General features: G+C 37.3%; 4 protein-coding genes across 4 annotated transcripts; all 4 read left to right on the forward strand.

The window, feature by feature from the left end:
• The first annotated feature begins 5,988 nt into the window (after positions 1–5,988).
• LOC147482338 (thioredoxin-like protein YLS8) lies at positions 5,989–6,730 on the forward strand. Its single transcript, XM_086578205.1, has 2 exons — positions 5,989–6,098; positions 6,351–6,730. Exons 1-2 carry the CDS (start codon positions 5,989–5,991, stop codon positions 6,547–6,549), a joined length of 309 nt encoding a protein of 102 aa, XP_086434331.1. The 3' UTR covers positions 6,550–6,730.
• A 1,123-nt stretch (positions 6,731–7,853) lies between these two features.
• Positions 7,854–8,435, forward strand: LOC147482339 (uncharacterized). The gene has a single exon (XM_086579288.1). The coding sequence runs from the start codon at positions 7,854–7,856 to the stop codon at positions 8,433–8,435; it is 582 nt and encodes a 193-aa protein (XP_086435414.1).
• Positions 8,436–8,750: 315 nt separating this feature from the next.
• LOC147482340 (uncharacterized) lies at positions 8,751–9,665 on the forward strand. The gene has a single exon (XM_086579289.1). The coding sequence runs from the start codon at positions 8,751–8,753 to the stop codon at positions 9,663–9,665; it is 915 nt and encodes a 304-aa protein (XP_086435415.1).
• Positions 9,666–13,752: 4,087 nt separating this feature from the next.
• On the forward strand, positions 13,753–14,457 carry LOC147482341 (uncharacterized). The gene has a single exon (XM_086579290.1). It carries the CDS (start codon positions 13,753–13,755, stop codon positions 14,455–14,457), a length of 705 nt encoding a protein of 234 aa, XP_086435416.1.
• Positions 14,458–20,984: the final 6,527 nt, after the last annotated feature.

The following is a 20,984-nucleotide window of genomic DNA, read 5'->3' on the forward strand; positions in this document are numbered from 1 at the left end:
AACTCTCTGTTGTGCCCAACATAAATACAGACCCCAAATTGGGCCGGGGTCTGCCCAACACAAAATGGAGTCTGCCAATAATAGGACCTTTTATTTATTTAACAATGAAAAGGGTTGAGTTCTTCATTGTTTAACATTGAAACCCGAGAAACATGACCAACCCGACCCAACCCACCCAACTCGAGATTGGTTTGGGCTGAAAATTTAAAGACCGACTAGGGCTTGGTCCCGGGCTTTGGTTGAAGCATTTGAAACTAGGGTTGGGCTCGGGTTAGGCCTCAACCCGACCTAACCCACCTGAGTTCCACCCCTATCAAAGGCTGTCTTGGCCGTCAAATTTTTGTGGGCATTTTACTTAATAACTGGGTATGGAGATGAAGTTATTTATCCCTACCCATTAGGCCATTACGTGGGCTCCTCTTTGCCTAAACTCACATTAACACATTCACACCAAACTTCTTGAGGCTTTTGGTGAAAGAAGTGAATATTTTGTAGCATTTTATCAGTCTTCTGTGGTGGGTAGAATTGTTCCATAAATAATTCAACTAGTTTTTCCCATGTGTCGACAGAGTTAGTTTGGCTTTTGTGTTGTTAGCCAAGCTGCTACTTTGTCAGCTAGGGTGAAAAGAAACACCCTTAGCTTTATTTGTTTAGGTGTTACGTTAGGATGATGGAAAGTGGTTAGTACTTGTTGTATCATACATAAGTGTTGATAGGGTTTCTCATGGTCTAACCCATGAAAAATAGGTAGTAGGTTAAAGATGTTAGGGGGGATTCAGAAATCTCCCATTGTAGTCGCTAGAACGATGCAAGATTGTGGTGCATCATTCAACATTATTTTGTAAAAATCAGAAGAGGTCTCTCTATCTCTTGGGCCATTACTATAGATGTGGTGTGTGAATTTCTAGATAGGCATGTTTTAGTGCATCTACGATAAACAAGTAAAGCAGGTTTATGCGTAATAGACCTTAATCTCATACAAATTAAGTCTAATATGCAAAACAACCTAATTAAGCATGCAAAACAGTCTGATTATTACTGTAAATTTAATTCTCTTCCAGTAGATTCGAGGATGTTAGGAGGTGTTACCTAGAGCGTCCTTGCTACGTCCAACTACATCTGTGAAAAGCTGGCCTGAAAAAGAAAGCCACATGTGGATTTTAGTTAGTCCATAAATGAACTAGTTAACAAAAGTACTCGAGTACCTTAATTAGTTTATTATGCATATTTAATTCTTACAAACTAACAAAACACTTTTAGATGAAAGTTAATGTTTGGGAAAACGATGCCAATTGATCCCCACTAAGATAGCTTGCACTTAGATAATCTATTACCTAATATAAAAATCTAAACTTTCACTACAACCAATAACCACAAACCTAAGCTAGGGATATAACTATCACAAATAAGCAACAACAATGTAACATAACTTACCACAATGAGACACAAGATGTAACGTGGTTCAGCTAATGATGCCTACTTCCACAAGAGCAAATCCTTTTATAAGTGTGGGAAGAAATATTACAATCCCTCCTCTCAAGTCTCTCCAAACTTACTAGATCTCTCTTCACTAATCTCTCTCCTTACAAGCTTTATCTATTTGCAAGGGTTTTCTCTCAATTTTGGTTGCTCTCAAAATTGGTTTCTCTCAAAGGTCAGGGTTGTGTTGCTCCAAATGACGTGAGCAGATCATTGAGAAAGCAAATTCCAGATGAATTAGCTTCTAACAATCCGTGCAGATCGCTCAAGCACCTTACGAACGATGCCATGAGATCGCTCAACCCTTATGTGGACGATGCCACCAAGTCGTTCCATCACATGGTGAGGGACCCAACAATTAAAAGATAACAGCAGTAACATAATACCAGGTTTGAAGAAAACCGAGAACCCAAAATCAATGGCCTTGAGAGAGAAATCATTGTCCTTGTTAACTAGCACGAAGTTGTCGGGCTTCAAATCTCTATGCATAACTCCAAGAGACTGACAAGTCTCAATGACCTCCACAACAATCCTCGTCAACTTAGCTGCCTTCCTCTCACTATAATGTCAACTTTGAATAATACGATCGAACAATGTCCCTCCATCACAAAGCTCCATCATAATATGAACATACAAAGAATCTTTATAAGCAACTTTGATCGACACAATGTACTTATGTCCCAAAAGATGGTGCATTATCTGAACCTCTCTCCTAACATCTTCCTTAGAAATTAAGTTTCTTTTTTTTTATAGACCAACAAGCGTACTTAATACCCGTTGAATTCTCAATACATAAATAAGTACTTCCAATTTGACCTTGTCCTAATTTACGACCAAACTTAAAAAGATCACGCACATTAGCAGTCTTGTTGCCAAAAACCCAAAAAACATGGTTATTGACACCTTGACTCATACTTTCTTTCACACTGGGCTCCATAGTAGGCAAAGTACTTTCTTTCTTAGGATTTTCCTTGGTGAATTCTTTTCCAACATCTTGTTGTTCCTTGTTATGAGTCGAGTTATCTTTTTTGGCCTGAATTTTATCCTCATACGGTCTGAAAAAAGAAGAGTTAGTTTGGGCCGTTTAGCTACTACATTAGCAAATAATGTTTTATGTTAACCACAATTATACTTATTTTGGAACGTCTGAGCAGTTGGACCCTTACCCAAAAAGAAAAGTGGCATAGCTTGTGATCGTACCTTCCAACCGTAATGGGAGAGGCAACATAAGAATTTGGTTGATTAACTTCAGTGGAGACACCTCCCCTACTGCTTGTGCTCGAAGAAACACTATAAGGATATAGTGGATTTGGAGACCAAGGAAGTTGCATGTTCCCCAAAAGAACTTGCACCATCTGGATCATGCTTGGTCTATCATTGGGCGTGTGTTGAGTACACCATAACACAACTATAGTTAATGTCCTTGCATTTCTTTTGTCCTTGTCCTCAATATCACAATCTTTCAAAAAAAATTCTAGTTGTTCTTTTGCGAACTCTGCAAAAAGTTGTCTAGGAAACCAATTTTCATCATCTATATTTGTTAGGATTTAAGAAGTTAGAATAAGCCTATGCTTATGCACTTAAACATGTGCCAAACTTATGTCCGTTGAGTTGTCTGTTGAGTTTGTTTAGTTGTAGATTGAGTCTAGGTAGTTTCTATTGTTATGGTCATGCATTGAGGAGTGACTTGTTCCTGATTTAGTGGCATTAGTTTTACTTCACTAGCTTGTATTTAGAGCTGCTACTTTCTCATTTAATAATCAGAGTGTTTACACCATCATTGTTATTTTTGTTAAGTTCTCACATCTCATAGGTTATCAATGGTATCAGAGCCATTTTTTCTTCCTATTAGAGCCGAAACTCGATCTTCTTTGTTAGATTGGTGCATTGTGAGTGTCAATAGAGGGGGAAACATTATGATAATAACCAACAACAAAGTATTGATTATGAAGAAGTCTTTGCACTAGTTGCTAGGCAATACACGATAAGGATGATCATTGCATTGGTTGTACAAAACTCATGGACCATTTTTCAGTTGGACGTCAAGTCAGTGTTCTTGCATAGGGATCTACAAGAAAATGTCTATGTCAATCAACCTCCTGGTTATGTGCTACAAGGGAGTCAGAAGAAGGTGTACTGACTGCGAAAAGCCTTATATGGACTAAAGCAAGCACCGAGAGCTTGGTACAGTCGTATAGAGGCTTTCTTCATTAAAACAAGTTTCCAAAAGTGTCCATATGAGGCAACACTTTTTATCAAATCTGGAGCAGCTGGGAGTTTTCTTCTTGTGTGTCTGTATGTCGACGACTTAATCTACACTGGGAATAACCCTTCTATGTTTGAAGATTCTACACGGTCAATGATGGCTGAGTTTGAGATGTCAGATCTTGGGAAAATGTATTTTTTCCTTGGCATTGAAGTGGTACAATCCAATGCAGGTAGCTTCATATCTCAGTGGAAGTATGTGCATGAGATTCTGCAGAGATTCCAGATGAGTGATTGCAATTCTGTCACCACACCAACTAAAGTTAGAGTAAAGTTACAGAAGGATCCTGAAGGGAAGAAGGTTGATAACACGTTGTATAAACAGATTGTGGGCAGTCTCATGTACTTGACAACAACTAGGCTCGACATAATGCATGTTGTTAGTCTCATAACTAGATACATGGAAATCCCAAGGTAAATCCACCTCCTCGCTGCTAAGCGAATCCTTCGCTATTTAAAAGGTAGTACTGACTTGGGATTGTTGTACAAGAAGGATGCAGAGTCTAAATTGGTTGGGTTCACGGATAGTGATTATGCTGGTGATCCTGATGATAGGGAAAGCATGTCGGTCTCTATTTTTTTGCTGGGTTCAGGCACCATGCATCTCATGGTCTTCTAAGAAGCAAGACATTGTCACCCTGTCTACTACGGAAGCGGAATATGTTGTTGTTGCCTCTTGTGCTTGTCAAGCTATTTGGTTCAAGAACATCCTCACTGAACTACATTATCCTCTTTATGGTCCCATGACAATTTTCTGTGACAATAGCTCCACAATTAAGTTGTCGAAGAATCCGGTTTTACATGGGCACATTAAACATATTGAAGTGAGATTTCATTTCTTGCGGCATCATGTCCAAGCACAAACAATTACAGTACAAAATATCAGTATATGGGTATTTATCGATATTCAATTTCGGGTATGTATCGTGGATATATCCTCCTCTTTGGGGATATTTGACATTGTTTCACATTCAAATATCATGGATATATCCAAAATATCGACAAATATCGTAGATATTGTGGATATTTCTTGATATATCATGATACATTATTTATATTTATTTAAAATATAATGGTAAATATTAAATAAAATTGTTATATACACAAAATATCGCAAAATATCACAAATATTACAAATATCGTCGAAATATCGTCGATATTTGTAGTCGTATATATCTCTGAACATATCGTGATATTTATATATCTTTCTCTGAAATCTGGATAGATATCCTCAAATATCGCGATATTTTGTAATATGCAAACAGTTGGTCTAAAGTACTGCAGGAGTGAAGATCAAGTTGCAAACATTTTGACTATGCCCCTCAAACTTGCTCAGTTTATAAAGTTGCGTCGATTACTTGGTGTTTGCTCAATGGCGAATCCAGTTTGAGGGAGGGAAGCTGTAGCTCACTTGTTACATTTCTAAACTAAGATTTGTTGCATTGAAGAATATTACAAATGATTACTATTTCCACATACCGATTGAAAGAAAAAAAGAATATGTATGTAACATATATAAGTAACAATACATCAGTATTTGAGCATTGTAAACAGTGGGTGCCTTAATACCTATATATCCTTTGAATTCTTTGCATGACAAAGCCTTTCTATTTCGTTTATGTATCAGACAATGTTATGATGGTATTTACTTCTTTATCTGCTTAAGTTGCTGTCCAAGAACATATGTAAATGAAGTAGTGAATGCACCTGCATTAGTAATTGTGTAATAGCACATACACGTTGGCTTCACATTTGTTGGTGTGATTGGTACCTCTTCTCTATATACGTGTTTCTCACAATCTGTGTTAAATAGACTGTGTATAATCCTAAGCACCTTTGTCTCCAATTGAAGGTGTTATTGAAAATTTTTGCTGTTTTCTGAAGATTTGCAAAATTGTACAAGGATCTTTAGAATCTTGCAGAATTCATCTCAGATTTTCAGTATTTTGGATGTCTTTTCCTTCATTTGTGGCCAAACACAATGTTTACTGCGTTTGAGTCTGTTTTTCACATAAATGGCAAATTAATAGTAGTTGCTGGGCATAATCTTGGCTGAAATTTTTCTAAAGATATTTAAGATGCTGTGTTATAAAATTTTCTGAATGTAGTTATATTTTGGATGTGTGTGTTTTCCCACGTGCCTTGAGTGCTAATTTGAAACATGAAAGTTGAACTCTTTTGCTTGAATATATGAAATTGAACCTATTGCTTGCCAAACTGAATTGGGGTTTTCTATTATTTTAGATGGACGAGGTGTTGGCTTCTATTGCGGAGACAATAAAGAAATTTGCTGTAATCTACCTTGTTGACATCACCGAGGTTCCTGACTTCGACACCATGTATGAGCTGTATGACCTTCCAGTTGAATGAAGCCCAAATTTATGAGGGCAAACCACCGTGGCTACTACATTGGGAAGCTCCTTTCCAGATTTTCTTTAGATATTAGTTGTGAAGTGAGGTACGAAATCATGTAAAAGTTGTTTCAATGTACCTAGATCGATCATGGTTAGACTATATGTCCAAACCACACAATTTTGTAATGTTTCCTTTTTTTATATAATTTTCTACTTACCAAAAAAAAAAAAAAAAAAAAAAAGCTGTATGACCCCTTCCACTGTTATGTTCTTTTTCCGTAACAAGCACATTATGATTGATCTTGGCACTGGAAGCAACAACAAGATCAACTGGGCTCTCAAAGATAAGCAGGAGTTCATTGACATTGTTGAGACTGTTTATCGTGGAGCCAGGAAAGGTCGTGGTTTGGTGATTGCTCCAAAAGACTACTCCACCAAGTATCGTTATTAGGCCTTTCATCCTACTAGTTGTAATTCACTCGCTTGCTGGTTTAACCAAGGCCACAGTAATGTAACTAGAAATTGCAAAATGGTTATTGTGACTGTCGTGGGCAAATATCGTCACCCCGATATTCCAGCCTGAGTATGGCAATATATCGATAATTGGTAAGTAAGTTTGTACATTGCAGGTTTAAGGCGGGAAAAAGAAGGAAGAAGAAGAGAATGGACATGCCGCAAGTATTGATTGGTCAAAGCTATTCTCAAAGTACTATAAAAAGACTGGAAAAGAAGAGATTCATTCATTCGAAAATCATTACACAAATCTGAAAAGGGTTAGTTAGACTTACCCCCCCATTAATAGTTGCAATTAGTGTTATCCCCCCGTTTTCAAAAATATTAGTGATACCCCCCCAATTGCAAGATCCAATGGCTACGAGATGAATTTTTTTTTTCAGATAAAGAAATCTGACCGTTGGATCTTATAAATGGGGTAACACTAATTGGCAACTAGTAATGGGGGGGGGGTAAGTCTATGTAACCCATATGAAAAAGAAGAACGAGAGAGAGAGAAAGAGAAAAAGAAAATTGTAATCGATACTGTTCAGTAATAACAAAAGCCATTTTCATTTTGATTCAATCTTTATCTTCATCTTTAGTTCTTCATTTCTTTTCAATCAAAGCTAGTTTCTCTGATCACTACATTGGCGCCGTCTGGGTTCAAAGACAAAGATCGATTGTTTTGTATTTCGTTTCTTTTTCTTTGATTGAATTGGAAGAACATTCTTTTCTTGGTTTCTTTGAAGTTTGCGAATCAATTGGGAAAGAGTTTGAGAGGATCAGTGGAGATTAGGAATTTGGTTAAAGAGTTTTATCAAGATGCCTCCTAAACGAGCGACAACAAGTAAAGCGTTATTGGTAGAAGAAGCAAGTACGTCTCAAGCAGCATTGAAGAGTGCAGATTGAAGAACTAGAAGGTCAGCAAGTAGACTGGTGGAAAAGGTGGATGAGATACAAGAAAAAGAAGTATCTCTGAGAGACTTGTTGAGAAGGATGAATGAATTAGAAAAGCAAAATCAAATGCTAATGGCTGAAAATAAATCAATAAGGGAAAAGAAGGAGAAGCGTGCTGAAGACGCTATGTATGAGAAGGATGATGAGGAATCGAGTTTAGGAACTCCAATAGTGCGAAAGAGTCATCTCGAGGAGAGGAGAAGGAGTCATATCGAAGAAGTACAATCTGTAGCGAGAACAACTCCGAAAGTGGTGAATGAAGAAGAAGGTAAAGCACTAGTTACAAAGGAGATGGTGTAGGAAATGATGCAAAAGCAATTAGGAAATCAGTTATTGGAAAAGGTATCAGTATCGATAAGAAAGCTGGCAGATGATGTCGGTAGAAATCCATTAAGAAAGGAGATAGAGAGGGCCTCGTTACCTCCGAAATTCAAAAATCTAAAATTGAGCCAATATGAAAGAGCTACTGACCCCATGGATCATCTGTTTAGTTATCGACATCAGTTCTCGATATATCAGGGCGCTGAATATTGGGATATGGTACTATGTCGATCATTTTCGTCAAGCTTGAAAGGGAAGGCATTAAAGTGGTTTTGTACAATTCCAAAGGGGTCCATTTCATGCTTTCGAGAGATTGAAGAAAGGTTTCTTACTAATTATGGTCACCAAAGGGTGAAGCCAAAGCAGGTGTCAGCCTTGTTCCAATTGAAACAAGCAAAGAAGGAGTCATTAAAAGATTTCTTAACGAGGTTCAAGGCTGAAACGCAGTCAGTGGAAAGATTAGATGAATCAGAAATGACAGCTGTCATAGCTTTTCAAGCTGGAGTAATACCAGGATCTTATATGCATAAGTATCTGTTGAGGAAAGAGGTGAAAACTTTGTAAGAGTTGTATGATAAGGTGGATAGAGATATCATAGTAGAAGAGGGGTTGAGAACCGCCACGGTGCAAGCGGTATTGCAAGTCACCAACGCGGGGAAAAAAGAGAAAGATATTAATGATCGCTATGAGAATCGAGACTCCTCGAGGTCAGATAATAAAAGACCTCAGGAGCATCAACAGCGAAGAAAGTATGATAGAACATTGAAAAAAGAGCTTGATCCTAGTAATTTCATAGCTCTAAATTCCACGGCAGAAGATATTTTACGGAGAATAGCAAAGGAAGATTTTGTGGTGTGGCTGAAGTACACTCTTAGAGAAATGAAAGGAAAGCCTTATTGTCAATTTCACAAGATTGAGAACCACGAGACAAATAGGTGTCTCCAGTTATTAAAGGAGATAGACAGGCTTATGAAAGATAGGAAACTAAGAGAGTTTCGTTCCGATGTTAGACCTGCAGAAACAGCGACCATAAGAGAAAAGCCATTGGGCGTAATAAACATGATTTACAAGGGGGAAATTCCTCAGAAAAAGATTGTTCGAGACAAGATAAGGAAGATCTCGACAGTCAAAGAAGTTCTCGAGGTCAATATCGAGTCAGTGCTAGTAAGTCAGCAGTTGATATCGTCTAGCATTCCTGGAGCAATCATGTTCGTACCGGAGGACTTGTCTAAGGTAATGTTGCCACATGATAATGCGTTGCTAATCACTCTGCGTATTTCGGGCTATGATGTACAAAAGATATTAGTGGATTGTGGTAGTTCAGTTAATATTTTATTTTGGAAAGCATTCAAAGGAGTTGGTCTCGATGAGACGCATTTAAAACCACCAAAGTTCAATTTATATGGTTTTAATGGAACTTCTACCAAACTTGCTGGGGAGATAAAATTGCCAGTTCGAGCTGGGCCTCAAACAGTAATGACGAAGTTCGCGGTCATTAAGCACCAATCTGAGCACAATGCTATATTGGGAAGGAAATGGATACACAAAATGCGTGCTGTGCCTAGTACATTTTATCAAGTACTCAGATTCCCAACTGTATATGGATTGCACGAGATCATGGGTGATCAGTCCGAATTAGAAAAATGTAATTTCATCACAGTGAAGGGAATGATGAAAGGAAAAAGCCAAAACACTGGGGCGTCTTGGAGAATTCCACTTAGCAGTTACATCAAGCTTTACCTGCTGATACCAACATGCAGATACAGGAGCAGGCAAAGTTCACTCAAGAAATGAACAAACATGAAGAACCACCATGGGAAAGAAAAACCATAGAGGCGGTGGAAAAGATTAATATCGGTATAGCAGAAAGTGAGCGTCATACGTTCATTGGCACAGAAGTGGTTGAAAGTATAAGAAAGGAGTTGGTGATATTCTTGAAAGAGAATCAAGATATTTTTGCATGGTCGATGTTGGATCTCACCAGTATCGATCTAGATATATGTTCACATAAACTGAATATGGAAGAAAACGCAACTCCAGTGCATCAAAAGCATAGAAAAGTGAGGCTAATGTATGAAGAAGCTGTGCAAGGGGAGATACAAAAGATGTTAGATAATGGCATCATCAGAGAAGTTGAGCAGTCTGAATGGGTAGCAAACATAGTTAATAAAGATGGTAGAGTTCGAATTTGTATTGACTTTACCGATGTAAATAAAAAGTGTCCAAAGGACCACTATCCCATGCCTAGAATTGATGAATTGGTCGACCAAACAGCTGGTTTCGAGTTGATTAGTTTTTGCGATGGGTATTCAGGATATTTTCAGATTCTAATGGCTATGGTAGATCAATTAAAAATGGCATTCGTGGTCAATGGAGGAATATACTGTTTCATCAGAATGCCATTTGGATTGAAAAATACGGGAGCCACTTACCAAAGGCTAGTGGAGAAGATGTTCAAGAAACTCATCAAACGTATTGTCGAGGTCTATATCGATGATATGGTCATCAAATCTATGAAAGCTGGAGATCACATAAAGGACCTTGACACTGTATTCAGAATATTGAGAGAGTTTAATATGAAGCTTAATCCTGAAAAATGTACTTTCGGGGTCAGTTTTGGCAAGTTTTTGGGATACATAGTTATGAAGAAAGGTATCGATGCTAATCCTGATCAAATATGAGCGCTTCAACAAATGCCATCACCTACAACTCGAAAGCAAATACAAAGGTTGACGGGGAGAATATCTATAACACCCCAGCTTTTTCTTTTGTTTTCCTAGTATAAAAAATAATAATAATAATAAATAATAATAATAATAATGAAAATAGATAAAATGGATAGATGATAACTATCAGTTAAGGATAAAAGTCCCGTAAGTAATAGATAAGTGTTTTCCTTGTTTTTCGGGGAGTTTTCTCACGTAGAGTTTTTAGGGAAAAACACAGCGAGAGTTTTATACAGAAAAATGGGATTTTACTGAAAGAAGAAAAGGAAGGTTTTTCTTGTAGCTGGCTGATAATCGGAGAGCGCTACAAGTGAGTAGATTTTATCTTTCACTAATTTTTATTTTATCGAAAGGTTTCTCTCGAAAACAAAAAGTTTATTGTTTATATAATTATATATAGATACTGTGTAAGGATTAGAAATTTTGAATGCTTAAACTACTGTGGAGAAGTTGTATTCAGTTCTGTGCTCGTCTCATTGTTCTTATTCTCTATCAAATTGTATGTGTGCTGTTAAACAAAAGTGTTGATAACAATTCCAACTACTGGTTTAAGCTAATAGTTATAAACTGCCGAAAAAAATGTTTATGCGAAATAAATTGAGTTTCGTAGGTTATTATGTTGTAGTTGATTTGGTTGGTTGAATTGGTTGTTGTTGATGTTAGGTTGATGTTAAGGTGAACTAGATAAGTATCTATGCGTCTTAGTGAGTTGAATTGACGGCGATTTGTTGGTGTCACGAGATGGGGCTGTTGAAGCTTCGGAGGAGCAGTAATGGCGCCCAAACAAAAGCAAATTCGTCATGATTTTGATTGTTGGAATGATTTGTTTTGTTGGTTTTGTTGTAAGGTTAGGCTGTAGCTTTGATTGTTGATGGTTGTTTGGGTGCTGGAGAGGGTGTGGTTGAAGCTTTGAACAAGCTTTAATGGAGGTTGAAATTCCCAGATCTAGTTTTGGTTGAAGGATTTCAAATTTAAGAATTGAGGTTCGTGCTTTGGTTAATGTTATAGGGGTTTTGAAGGGGAGTATATTTGATTAGGTGGGGAGGGCTGGCGAGTGGCTGATCCGGTGGTGGCTGATCGGTGGAGAGAGTTGATAGCGCTGGTGAGGGAGACGACTCTTGGTTGGGTTTGAGGTTGGGTAGAACCAACTCATCTTGAGTGATGGCCGGTGGTGGCTGGAAGTGGAGGAAAGTGGCTGGAGGAAGAAGAAGGTGAACAGTGAAATTTTGAATTTGGGCTTGGGCCAAATCGTGGGTGGGCTTATGGGTTTTATTTTAGATTTTCAGATTTGGATTTTTAAGTGTTAGACTTTGGGCTTTTGGGTTAGAAGAGTTTAGGACTGGTTGACTGCTGTTGACTTTTGGCAGGTCGACTTTGACTTTGACCAGAGTTGACTTTGACTAGGGTTGACTTTTGACCAGGGTTGACTTTGACCAGTTGACCCAATTTGACCTTTTAACTCGGATTATGATTTGGACTATTAGGATAGGTCTAGGGCTATTAGCATGCTTGGCTTTAGGCTAAAACCTTTATATATACGTGTGTATGTGTATTAACTACTATGTGATATTTCAGTTTTATACACAACGTTATGACACTTAGACATCGATATATTAATAACGCGTAAACCAAAAATACATGAATCAAGGTACTCCTACGTTCTCTGAAATAATATATGTTATAAGGTTCAATAATGCGTAAACAAATTTACCACTTCTTTTAGAACTCTCCACGCCTCAAGTTTTGGATTTGAGTTTTATGACTGATGATGTCATATGTTAGGTGGGCATTTATTGAATGTTCCATAAATGGCCCGTTAGCGTTATCTATGGGTATTCATTGAATGTGTCATGAATGACTCGGGTATTCATTGAATGTGCCATGAATGACCAAATTCTTTGGACTGCCCTAGAGAGGAACTAAAGTATTCGCCTTGCGGGTTAGTTGTATTCTTTGATTATGCGAGTGTTTGGGTTTACTTTTGAATACCTAATATAATATCTACATATGTTATATAGAAGTTCTAACTTTCTTTTGCAGGAGGGTAGGACTTAATAACATTTTGTGTAGGGACGCGGTCCTACCCTTATACAGCAGTGGATATCGTTAAGTTTTAATTCAATGCCTTAATTATTAAAACAAGTTATTATAATGAGTTAATAAAATAGAGTCTTGCTTGGGAAGAAACTATGCCGGTTGAAATGACGGAACTACCTATCTTCCAAGCTGAGAATGATTAAGTTAGGATATATTTAAAGTGATAGTTTGATAAGTAAAGACTGGAAATGGTTATATGTGGTTAGTCTAATCATACCAGCAAATTTCATTTTGCTGACCCATGTTTGCTTTGTTTTGGCAACGTGGGTGTGTTCTTGGGAACATAGGTGGAAGGCAAAGGGAACCGCGCGTGTGATTTGGATTCTTGCCCGAGCAACCGGAGGTTATTTTATTAGGTCTGATCTTTTGGAAGTATGTAATAACATAGTTTTCTTTTCATATGACATGAAAAATACGATGTTGAAGACCTATTATTCTTAGAGTGGTTTGATGTTTTATTGGGACGGAAGATAGACTTTTTTATAAAGTAATAAAGAGAATTTTGGAGATTATTTTTGTTGTTAAGATTATTTATGATGTGGGTTTTAGGTTTTGACATGTATTTTATCCACCCGTCATAGCCTGGGTTTTTAGACAATTGAACCGAGTGATGTTTGATATATTTATATTTCAAATATATTTTTTTTAATTATTTAGAAATTCAGGCTGTGACAATAGCGGCGCTCAATAGATTCATATCCAGAACTCCTGATCGCTGTAAGCCACTTTTTAAGTTACTTAAAAAGAATGTCAAATTCTGTTGGAATGAGGAATGGGAAGAAGCATTTTCTGAATTAAAGAAATATCTACAAGAAATACCAATTTTAACAAAGCCAGATGAGGGAGAAAGTTTGCTTCTCTATTTGGCTGTATTGGATTTTGTGATAAGTTCTGTCCTCGTAAAAGTAGAAAATGGACTGGAAAGACTAGTGTATTTTCAAAGTAAAACAATGCTCGAGGCGTAGACTCGATATTTAATGATAGAAAAGTATGCCTTGGCACTTTTATTCTCATCTCAGAGATTGAAGCCATATTTTCAAGCACATTCGGTGATCGTGATGAGGAATCTCCCATTAAAGCAAACTCTGGCGAAAACTACTAAGTCAGGAAGGATGTCTAAATGGTCTGTGTTAATAAATGAATTTGGAGTCGAGTATCGAAACCGCGTATCAAAAAAGAGTCAGGTACTGGCTAATTTCTTGGCTGATTTTCCATTTAAGGATGCCAGTTGGGGCATGGAAGAAGAAGAATTCACAATGCTGCAACAGCCTGAAGATATTATCGATGCAGACGATCCATGGGCAGGAACAAATGGTTGGAGACTATTTGTCGATGGATCCTTTGGAGGAAAGGGGTGTGGCATTGAAGTAGTGTTGGTTACTCCTGAAAACCAAAGGCTTGAGATTGCAATAACATTGGGTTTTCATGCGTTCAATAATGAGGCTGAATATGAAGCCTTAATAGCTGGTCTCGAGATGGCTAAATCTCTCAATATAAAAGAGTTATCGATTTTCAGTGACTCGATGCTAGTGGTCATCCAGATAAATGGGGGATACTCAGCAAAATGTGAAAATATGGTTGATTATTTGAATTTTATAAAATCCAAGTTGAAGAATTTTAGTAAAATAAGACTGCGACATCTCAATAGAAATGAGAATAGGCATGCAGATGCCTTGACATATGTTGCAGCGATGCTGGAAAACACAGAAGGTTGTACGTACTCTGCATATCGGAGTTCAAGAAAAGTCAAGCATCGACATTGACGATTCAGCAGTCATGGAGATTGATACACTGGGGGTGTCATGGATGGAAGCATATATCTCATATTTAGCTGATGGGAAAGTAGTGGAGGACAAAAATGAGGCCAGAAGAATCAAGTCTGGCACCCAAAGATATGTATTGCTTGATAATGAATTGTATCAAAAGAATCCTGGAGGTCCACATTTGAAATGCATATCGAATGAGGAAGCGCAGCTAATCATTGCCGAGCTTCACAAAGGCGAATGTGGAAACCACTCAGCTGGTAGATCGTTGGCCAATAAAATCATGAGACAGGGATATTTTTGGCCTCAAATGCGAAGGGACTGCCTTCGATATGCGAAAAAGTGTGTAAAGTGCCAAATTCATGGGAAAGCCATACATGTTCCAGCTGAAGAGTTACATTGTGTCTCAAACCCATGGCCTTTTGCTATATGGGGTATGGATATTGTCGGTCCACTTACACCAGGGAGAGGCAAAAGAAAGTTCATATTGTCAATCACATATTATTTTACAAAATGGGTAGAAGCCATAGCTCTGCAGCATATCAAAGAAAAGAATGTCATAAATTTCCTTTTTGAACGAGTCATATGTTGATATGGATTGCCTTATGCTATTATATCAGATAATGGTCCGCAGTTTGAAGGAGGAAAGGTGAAAGATTTCTTGGAATCTTACAAGGTTAATCACTTTACATCTGCGCCATACTATGCTCAAGGTAACGGGCAAGCAGAGGCAACAAATAAGACCATTATGATAATATCAAGAAAAAATTAGAAGACAAGAAGGGTCTTTGGGTGGATGAGCTAAATAACGTTTTATGGGGCTTATAGAACAACACCTTGAATAGCTACAGGTGAATCACCTTTTACTTTGGCCTATGGTATGGAGGCAGTAACTCCATTAGAAATGGTTGTATCGACATCCAGAACAAAGATGATAGAGAATGGTCAAAATAAGGAAAGAATGGCTTCAGAAGTTCTCAATCTTGAGGAGACAAGGGAGCAAGCAAGGCTAAAGCTTGACACCTATCATAGGCAGCTTAGAAAAGCTTTCAACAAGAAAGTAAGAGAAAGACATTTTCAGGAAGGTGACTTGGTATTGAAGGTGGTCACTCAAGCTACTAAAAAAAAAGGGGCTGGCAAAGTAGCAGCAAGCTGGGATGGGCCTTATATCATTCACAAGGTTGGAATCAATAGAGCATATTACTTAAAAACGGCTGAAGGTGTAATATTACCAAAGCCTCAAAATGTAAGCAATTTGAAAGCATTTTATCAATAAAGAATATTTTAAGTATCATGATGTAATTTTTGTTATCAAGGTTATACATTCAATAAAGATATTGTCATTCTTGAAATCAATAGTTATACATGGATAACAAATATTCGTATATCTAGAATTATATGATTGATAATTGGGTTAAGAAAAATCATGGTGATCTGTAGATCCTCATCTCGATACCAGGTCAATAAAATCCTGTTCTTGGCAGAAATGAAAGTTCAGGTCAATAAAATCTAGTTCTTAGCAGAAATGTCAAGTTCGGGTAAAAAAATCCTAGTGATTTGTAGATCCTCATCTCGATACCAGGTCAATAAAATCTTATTCTTGGCAGAAATGCAAGTTCAGGTAAATAAAATCTAGTTTTTGGCAGAAATGTCAAGTTCGGGTAAAAAAACACTGGTGATCTGTAGATCCTTATCTTGATACCAGGTCAATAAAATCTTGTTCTTGGCAGAAATGCAAGTTCAAGTCAATAAAATCCAGTTCTTGGCAGAAATGTCAAGTTCGGGTAAAAAATCCTGGTGATCTGTAGATCCTCATCTCGATACTAGGTCAATAAAATCCTGTTCTTGGCAGAAATGCAAGTTCAGGTCAATAAAATCCAGTTCTTGGCAGAAATGTCAAGTTCGGGTCAATTCGAGGCCGAGCAGCAATGTGAGGTGAATTAATAAGGTATGTATTTATAAGTGATATATTAATGCAAAAGTTGATCTCAAAATATATTTAACTTCAAATATATGTTAAGTATCGATACTGTTTTTGGTGGGAATGGTATCGAAACTCAAAATTGATTTTCAAATATTTACTAAGTATTGATACTGTTTTTGGTTGGAATGGTATCGAAACTCAAAATTGATTTTCAAATATTTACTAAGTATTGATACTGTTTTTGGTGGGAATGGTATCAAAACTCAAAATTGATTTTCAAATATTTACTAAGTATCGATACTGTTTTTTATTGGAGTGGTATCGAAACTCAAAATTGATTTCCAAATATATACTAAATATCGATACTATTTTTGGTTGGAGTGGTATCGAAACTTAAAATTGATTTTCAAATAGTTGCTAAGTATCGATACCGTTTTTGGTTGGAGTGGTATCGAAACTCAAAATTGATTTTCAAAATATTTACTAAATATCGATACTGTTTTTGGTTAGAGTGGTATTGAAAACTCAAAATTGATTTTCAAATAATTGCTAAGTATCGATACCATTTTTGGTTGGAGTGGTATCGAAACTCAAAATTGATTTTCAAAATATTTACTAAGTATTGATACTGTTTTAGTTAAAGTGGTATCGAAACTCAAAATTTGATTTTCGAATATTTACTAAGTATCGATACTATTTTTGGTTGGAATGGTATCGAATGTCGATGGTACTGTGTAAAAATGTTAATAAGCATCAGTTAAGCCTATATGAAGTAATGTCAAAAGTTATTTGACACACATAAGCAGATGGCAAAACACAAAAACTATTGTTACATATTTCAAAAAGGAGTTTAAAGAAATATAGATGGCTAGGCCCATTGTATCAACATTACAGTTACAAAGACAATAGTACAAAGAAACTAGAGCTGTTTTGAGGTTTCGATTTTGGTTGTTGCAAGATCTCTAGTCTCAAGAAGGGTGTTGAGGTCAGCTCGAATGTCTGGATCATCCAAAATGTTAGGAGTACTAAGGAAGGAGTTAGGATTAAAAAGTGGAGTAGATATCTCCGTCTCGACAGCCTCATTTGCCAGAGGGATAGAATCCACATCATCATTATTAGCATCCTGCGTGCCAATGTCAGAGGGAAGCTTGCTCTCGTTATCAGAATCAAGCCCTTTGTCCTTAATGACATCAGTAGGAAGAAATCGCTTGAAGCTTTTCATAGTGTCTACGCAGTACTCCATGTTTGCAGCATAGGCAGCCACTTGGGAATGGGCTTTCTCCAGTTCAGCTTCCAAGTCCATTTTTTCAGTTGCCCGTTCAGTTTTTTCAGTATGGAGGGAGGTTTTGGTTTGAGCAAGTTCTTTCTCCATAGCCTGAAAAGAGTTGTTTAGTTTCTGGTGAAGCGTCGTATGTTCAGCAAAATATTTCTGCATCTCGGCAGCATGGTCCTTTTTAACTTTCTCAAGAGATTGTTCAAGACTGTCTTTGTCCTTCTTTAGCTATTGATAGATTCTCATCCCTATATCAGTGAAAGCTCACCATTTCACTGTCAAATTGCCCCACAGCAGCAATTTTAACCTGGGAGGGAGATATGGTTAATGAGTATGGAATAAGTAAATTAAGATAAGAGTAAGGGAAATGATAGATGCTTACTTTTTCAATAGAAGAACACAGGAGTTGGAATCGTTCATCTATGCTGATTTAAATCATTGCCCGCCTATCTCGAGGGAGTATAGTATTCAGCACAAGAGCTTCTCCGAGACCAGGTACTCGCAGGTTCAGATAACAGAGAAACAATTTTTTGGACTTTGGTCTGATCTCACATAACAAGTTTAACCTCAAAATCACCAGTGGACGAAGAAGAGTCAGAAACAATAGGTTTTGTGGTGGCTGGAAGGGTTGAAGACTTGGAGGGTATAGTAGCAGGTGTAATGTTGGTAGTTTTTGAAGGTTTGCTGCTGGTGGTGCTAAAGTTTGGCAAGGTTTTTTTCTTTTTTTTTGAATGATGTCCAAGGTCGACATTTTTATCTCTGGAAAAAGTAGGAGCTTGGGAAGAACTGCCATCTGTTGGTTTTTTCTTGCTCATAAACTTGTCCAGCGATTTCGAGGACTTGACCGGAGCTTGGGGAATACAAGATGCCATATCTGTGAATAATAAGCAGTGGTGATCAAATACATCGTTCAAAAGAGGATAATTATAGAAATCGGGAATCTCTTGTTTGATTTAAGGAAAAATATCTTCAGTCATTTTAAAACCATTAAGCATATATTCAAAATAACATCGAGGAGTATTAGAAGGTAATTCAGTGGAATCAAAAGTTTTCCTAAGCACTTTGTTAGAGGAACAAGGCTGTCGGGGACATGGAGTAGTTTTACATGGCATAACAGACTGGGGAGGTAAAGAATCTTGACCTCGAAGGACGGTACTTTTTAAGAAGTATAAAGGAACGACATAATTATCGGTGTCCGGGAGATCGACGGTCAATTTGGGATTGCCGTATTTATCAGCACCAGTTCGAGCGGTGACTTCTTCCTCAGTGCCTTTTAGAAGATCCATTACTCTAGTGGATTCTCCAAGACTTTTCATCGAGACGGTAGGCACTGAAACAAAGTCACAACGGTAGACCAGTCAGATAAAAGGTTCGAGATAGAGGAGGGATGGGGTGTCGAAAGATAACGTACCATTAATGTTAAAAATAGGATGTACCAAGGATGGAACAAGTAGATGACTCCCATTGCCCAGATACAATGATAGGGTATAATGGTCATCTGAAATCACTGTCTCGGTTTATCTTTATAATACCGGCACGGTTCATTCGTTTTTTGGGATAAAAATAGCCACTGGGATCTTTTATACCATATTTGTTCTTTTCATTGCGTTCAAGAAAAGAATAGTGTTTTTGGATATCGATGAGACGAATTCTTTTGGAGGACCGGACATCGGGTTCAAGATGAGAATTATAGAAATTACAAATATACAGTAATCTCCAAAAATTGCCAGGGCCTTGACCAGGAGAAATGGCCAGATAATTCAGTACTTCTCTATCAAGGTTAGATAAGGGAAGACGCAAACTGGCAGCCAGTTGCCCAACAGTAATAATGGTGGTTTTGAGTTCGCCACTTTGGCATCGAGTTCCTTTAGTACTTCCAACATAATGTCGAAGATGGATATAATCGGGTATTTGGTAGGCAGCTTTAACTAGGTATAAGTTGGGTCTTTTTGGAAAACAAGGGTTCAAGCCACTACTCCATATGCTATGATTGTCCATAACTTCGCGATCGGTGTCTGAATCCGCAACCTCGAAAGGATGGCAGGATAGACCATCAACAAGATACGAGGCATGCCACTCTGGTTCGACAGTCTCGGTCCTTTGGGATGACGAAGTTGAAGAGGACGAGTTGCGTCGAGTTGCAGATTCAATACTTTCGGTTGACATGTCGGTATCACTAAAAACAATAAATTTTCTATTAGAATTATATCCTTTATCTGAGTCACTATCGCTATATCTAGTATAAGTATATAATATATTATTTACTAAACGCGTATTGACATCACGAGATGATAATGTCGGGGTTCGAGGTGAAAAACTGTGGCTCAAACGCAAACGTTCTTGACGTCGAAGCCAAGATTGTTTTGAGAGAGTGCGTATAAAGTTAACACAAGTTTTTCTCCTAGCCATATTGTCAAAGATTATAATTCAAAATCTAATTAGTATAAGGATATATAGGTAATATTGAAACACTCAAAGCCTAAACCCTAAGTAGAATAATCTTGAAAAAGAAGATGGTGAGATCAGTTAAAATATTATCACCAAACGTTAAAATGGGAATAAGAAATAGCATGTTAAGTTACTTTTTAGTACTAACCTGATATTATGCAGAGAGATTTGTTGAAAGTAACAACAAGTACAACCAAAATGGAGCTTTTCTGAAGACGTTAATGGTGGTGGGGTTTAGATGGTTTTTTCTTAAGATTGTTTGTAAAAGTGAAGAGAGAGAAAGTAAAACAAGATTTTTATAGCTTCAAAAGTTAGGAGAGAGAAAGTGAAATACGGCGTTTGTAATTTTGAGGCAACTGGGTTGTCCACATGAGTTGTAACCGCTTGAATTTTTGAATTTGGAAATGGGTGAAATTTGTTTTGGTTCTCGAAACATTCAAATTTTTCGGGGTTAAAATTTGAAAGTTTCGAGAGGGGGCGATGTCATGGGCAAATATCGTCACCCCGATATTCCACCCCGTGTATGGCGATATATCGATAATTGGTAAGTAAGTTTGTACATTGCAGGTTTAAGGCGGGAAAAAAAGGAAGAGGAAGAGAATGGACACGCCGCAAGTATTGATTGGTCAAAGCTATTCTCAAAGTACTATAAAAATACTGGAAAAGAAGAGATTCATTCATTCGAAAATCATTACACAAATTTGAAAAAGAAGAACGAGAGAGAGAAAGAGAAAAAGAAAATTGTAATCGATACTATTCAGTAATAACAAAAGCCATTTTCATTTTGATTCAATCTTTATCTTCATCTTTAGTTCTTCATTTCTTTTCAATCAAAGCTAGTTTCTCTGATTACTACAGTGACATTTCAGACATGCATTATAC

This window comes from Coptis chinensis, chromosome 8, assembly GCF_015680905.1.
Source record: "Coptis chinensis isolate HL-2020 chromosome 8, ASM1568090v1, whole genome shotgun sequence".
Taxonomy (NCBI): domain Eukaryota; kingdom Viridiplantae; phylum Streptophyta; class Magnoliopsida; order Ranunculales; family Ranunculaceae; genus Coptis; species Coptis chinensis.

Bases quoted from the DNA above. Each gene is read 5' to 3' on its own strand.
- LOC147482338 (XM_086578205.1), top strand. From the start codon at position 5,989: ATGGACGAGGTGTTGGCTTCTATTGCGGAGACAATAAAGAAATTTGCT. The intron at 6,099-6,350 runs CCTTCCAGTTGA...AAGCTGTATGAC, and splicing joins ACCATGTATGAGCTGTATGA to CCCTTCCACTGTTATGTTCT.
- LOC147482339 (XM_086579288.1), top strand. From the start codon at position 7,854: ATGATGCAAAAGCAATTAGGAAATCAGTTATTGGAAAAGGTATCAGTA.
- LOC147482340 (XM_086579289.1), top strand. From the start codon at position 8,751: ATGAAAGGAAAGCCTTATTGTCAATTTCACAAGATTGAGAACCACGAG.
- LOC147482341 (XM_086579290.1), top strand. From the start codon at position 13,753: ATGAGGAATCTCCCATTAAAGCAAACTCTGGCGAAAACTACTAAGTCA.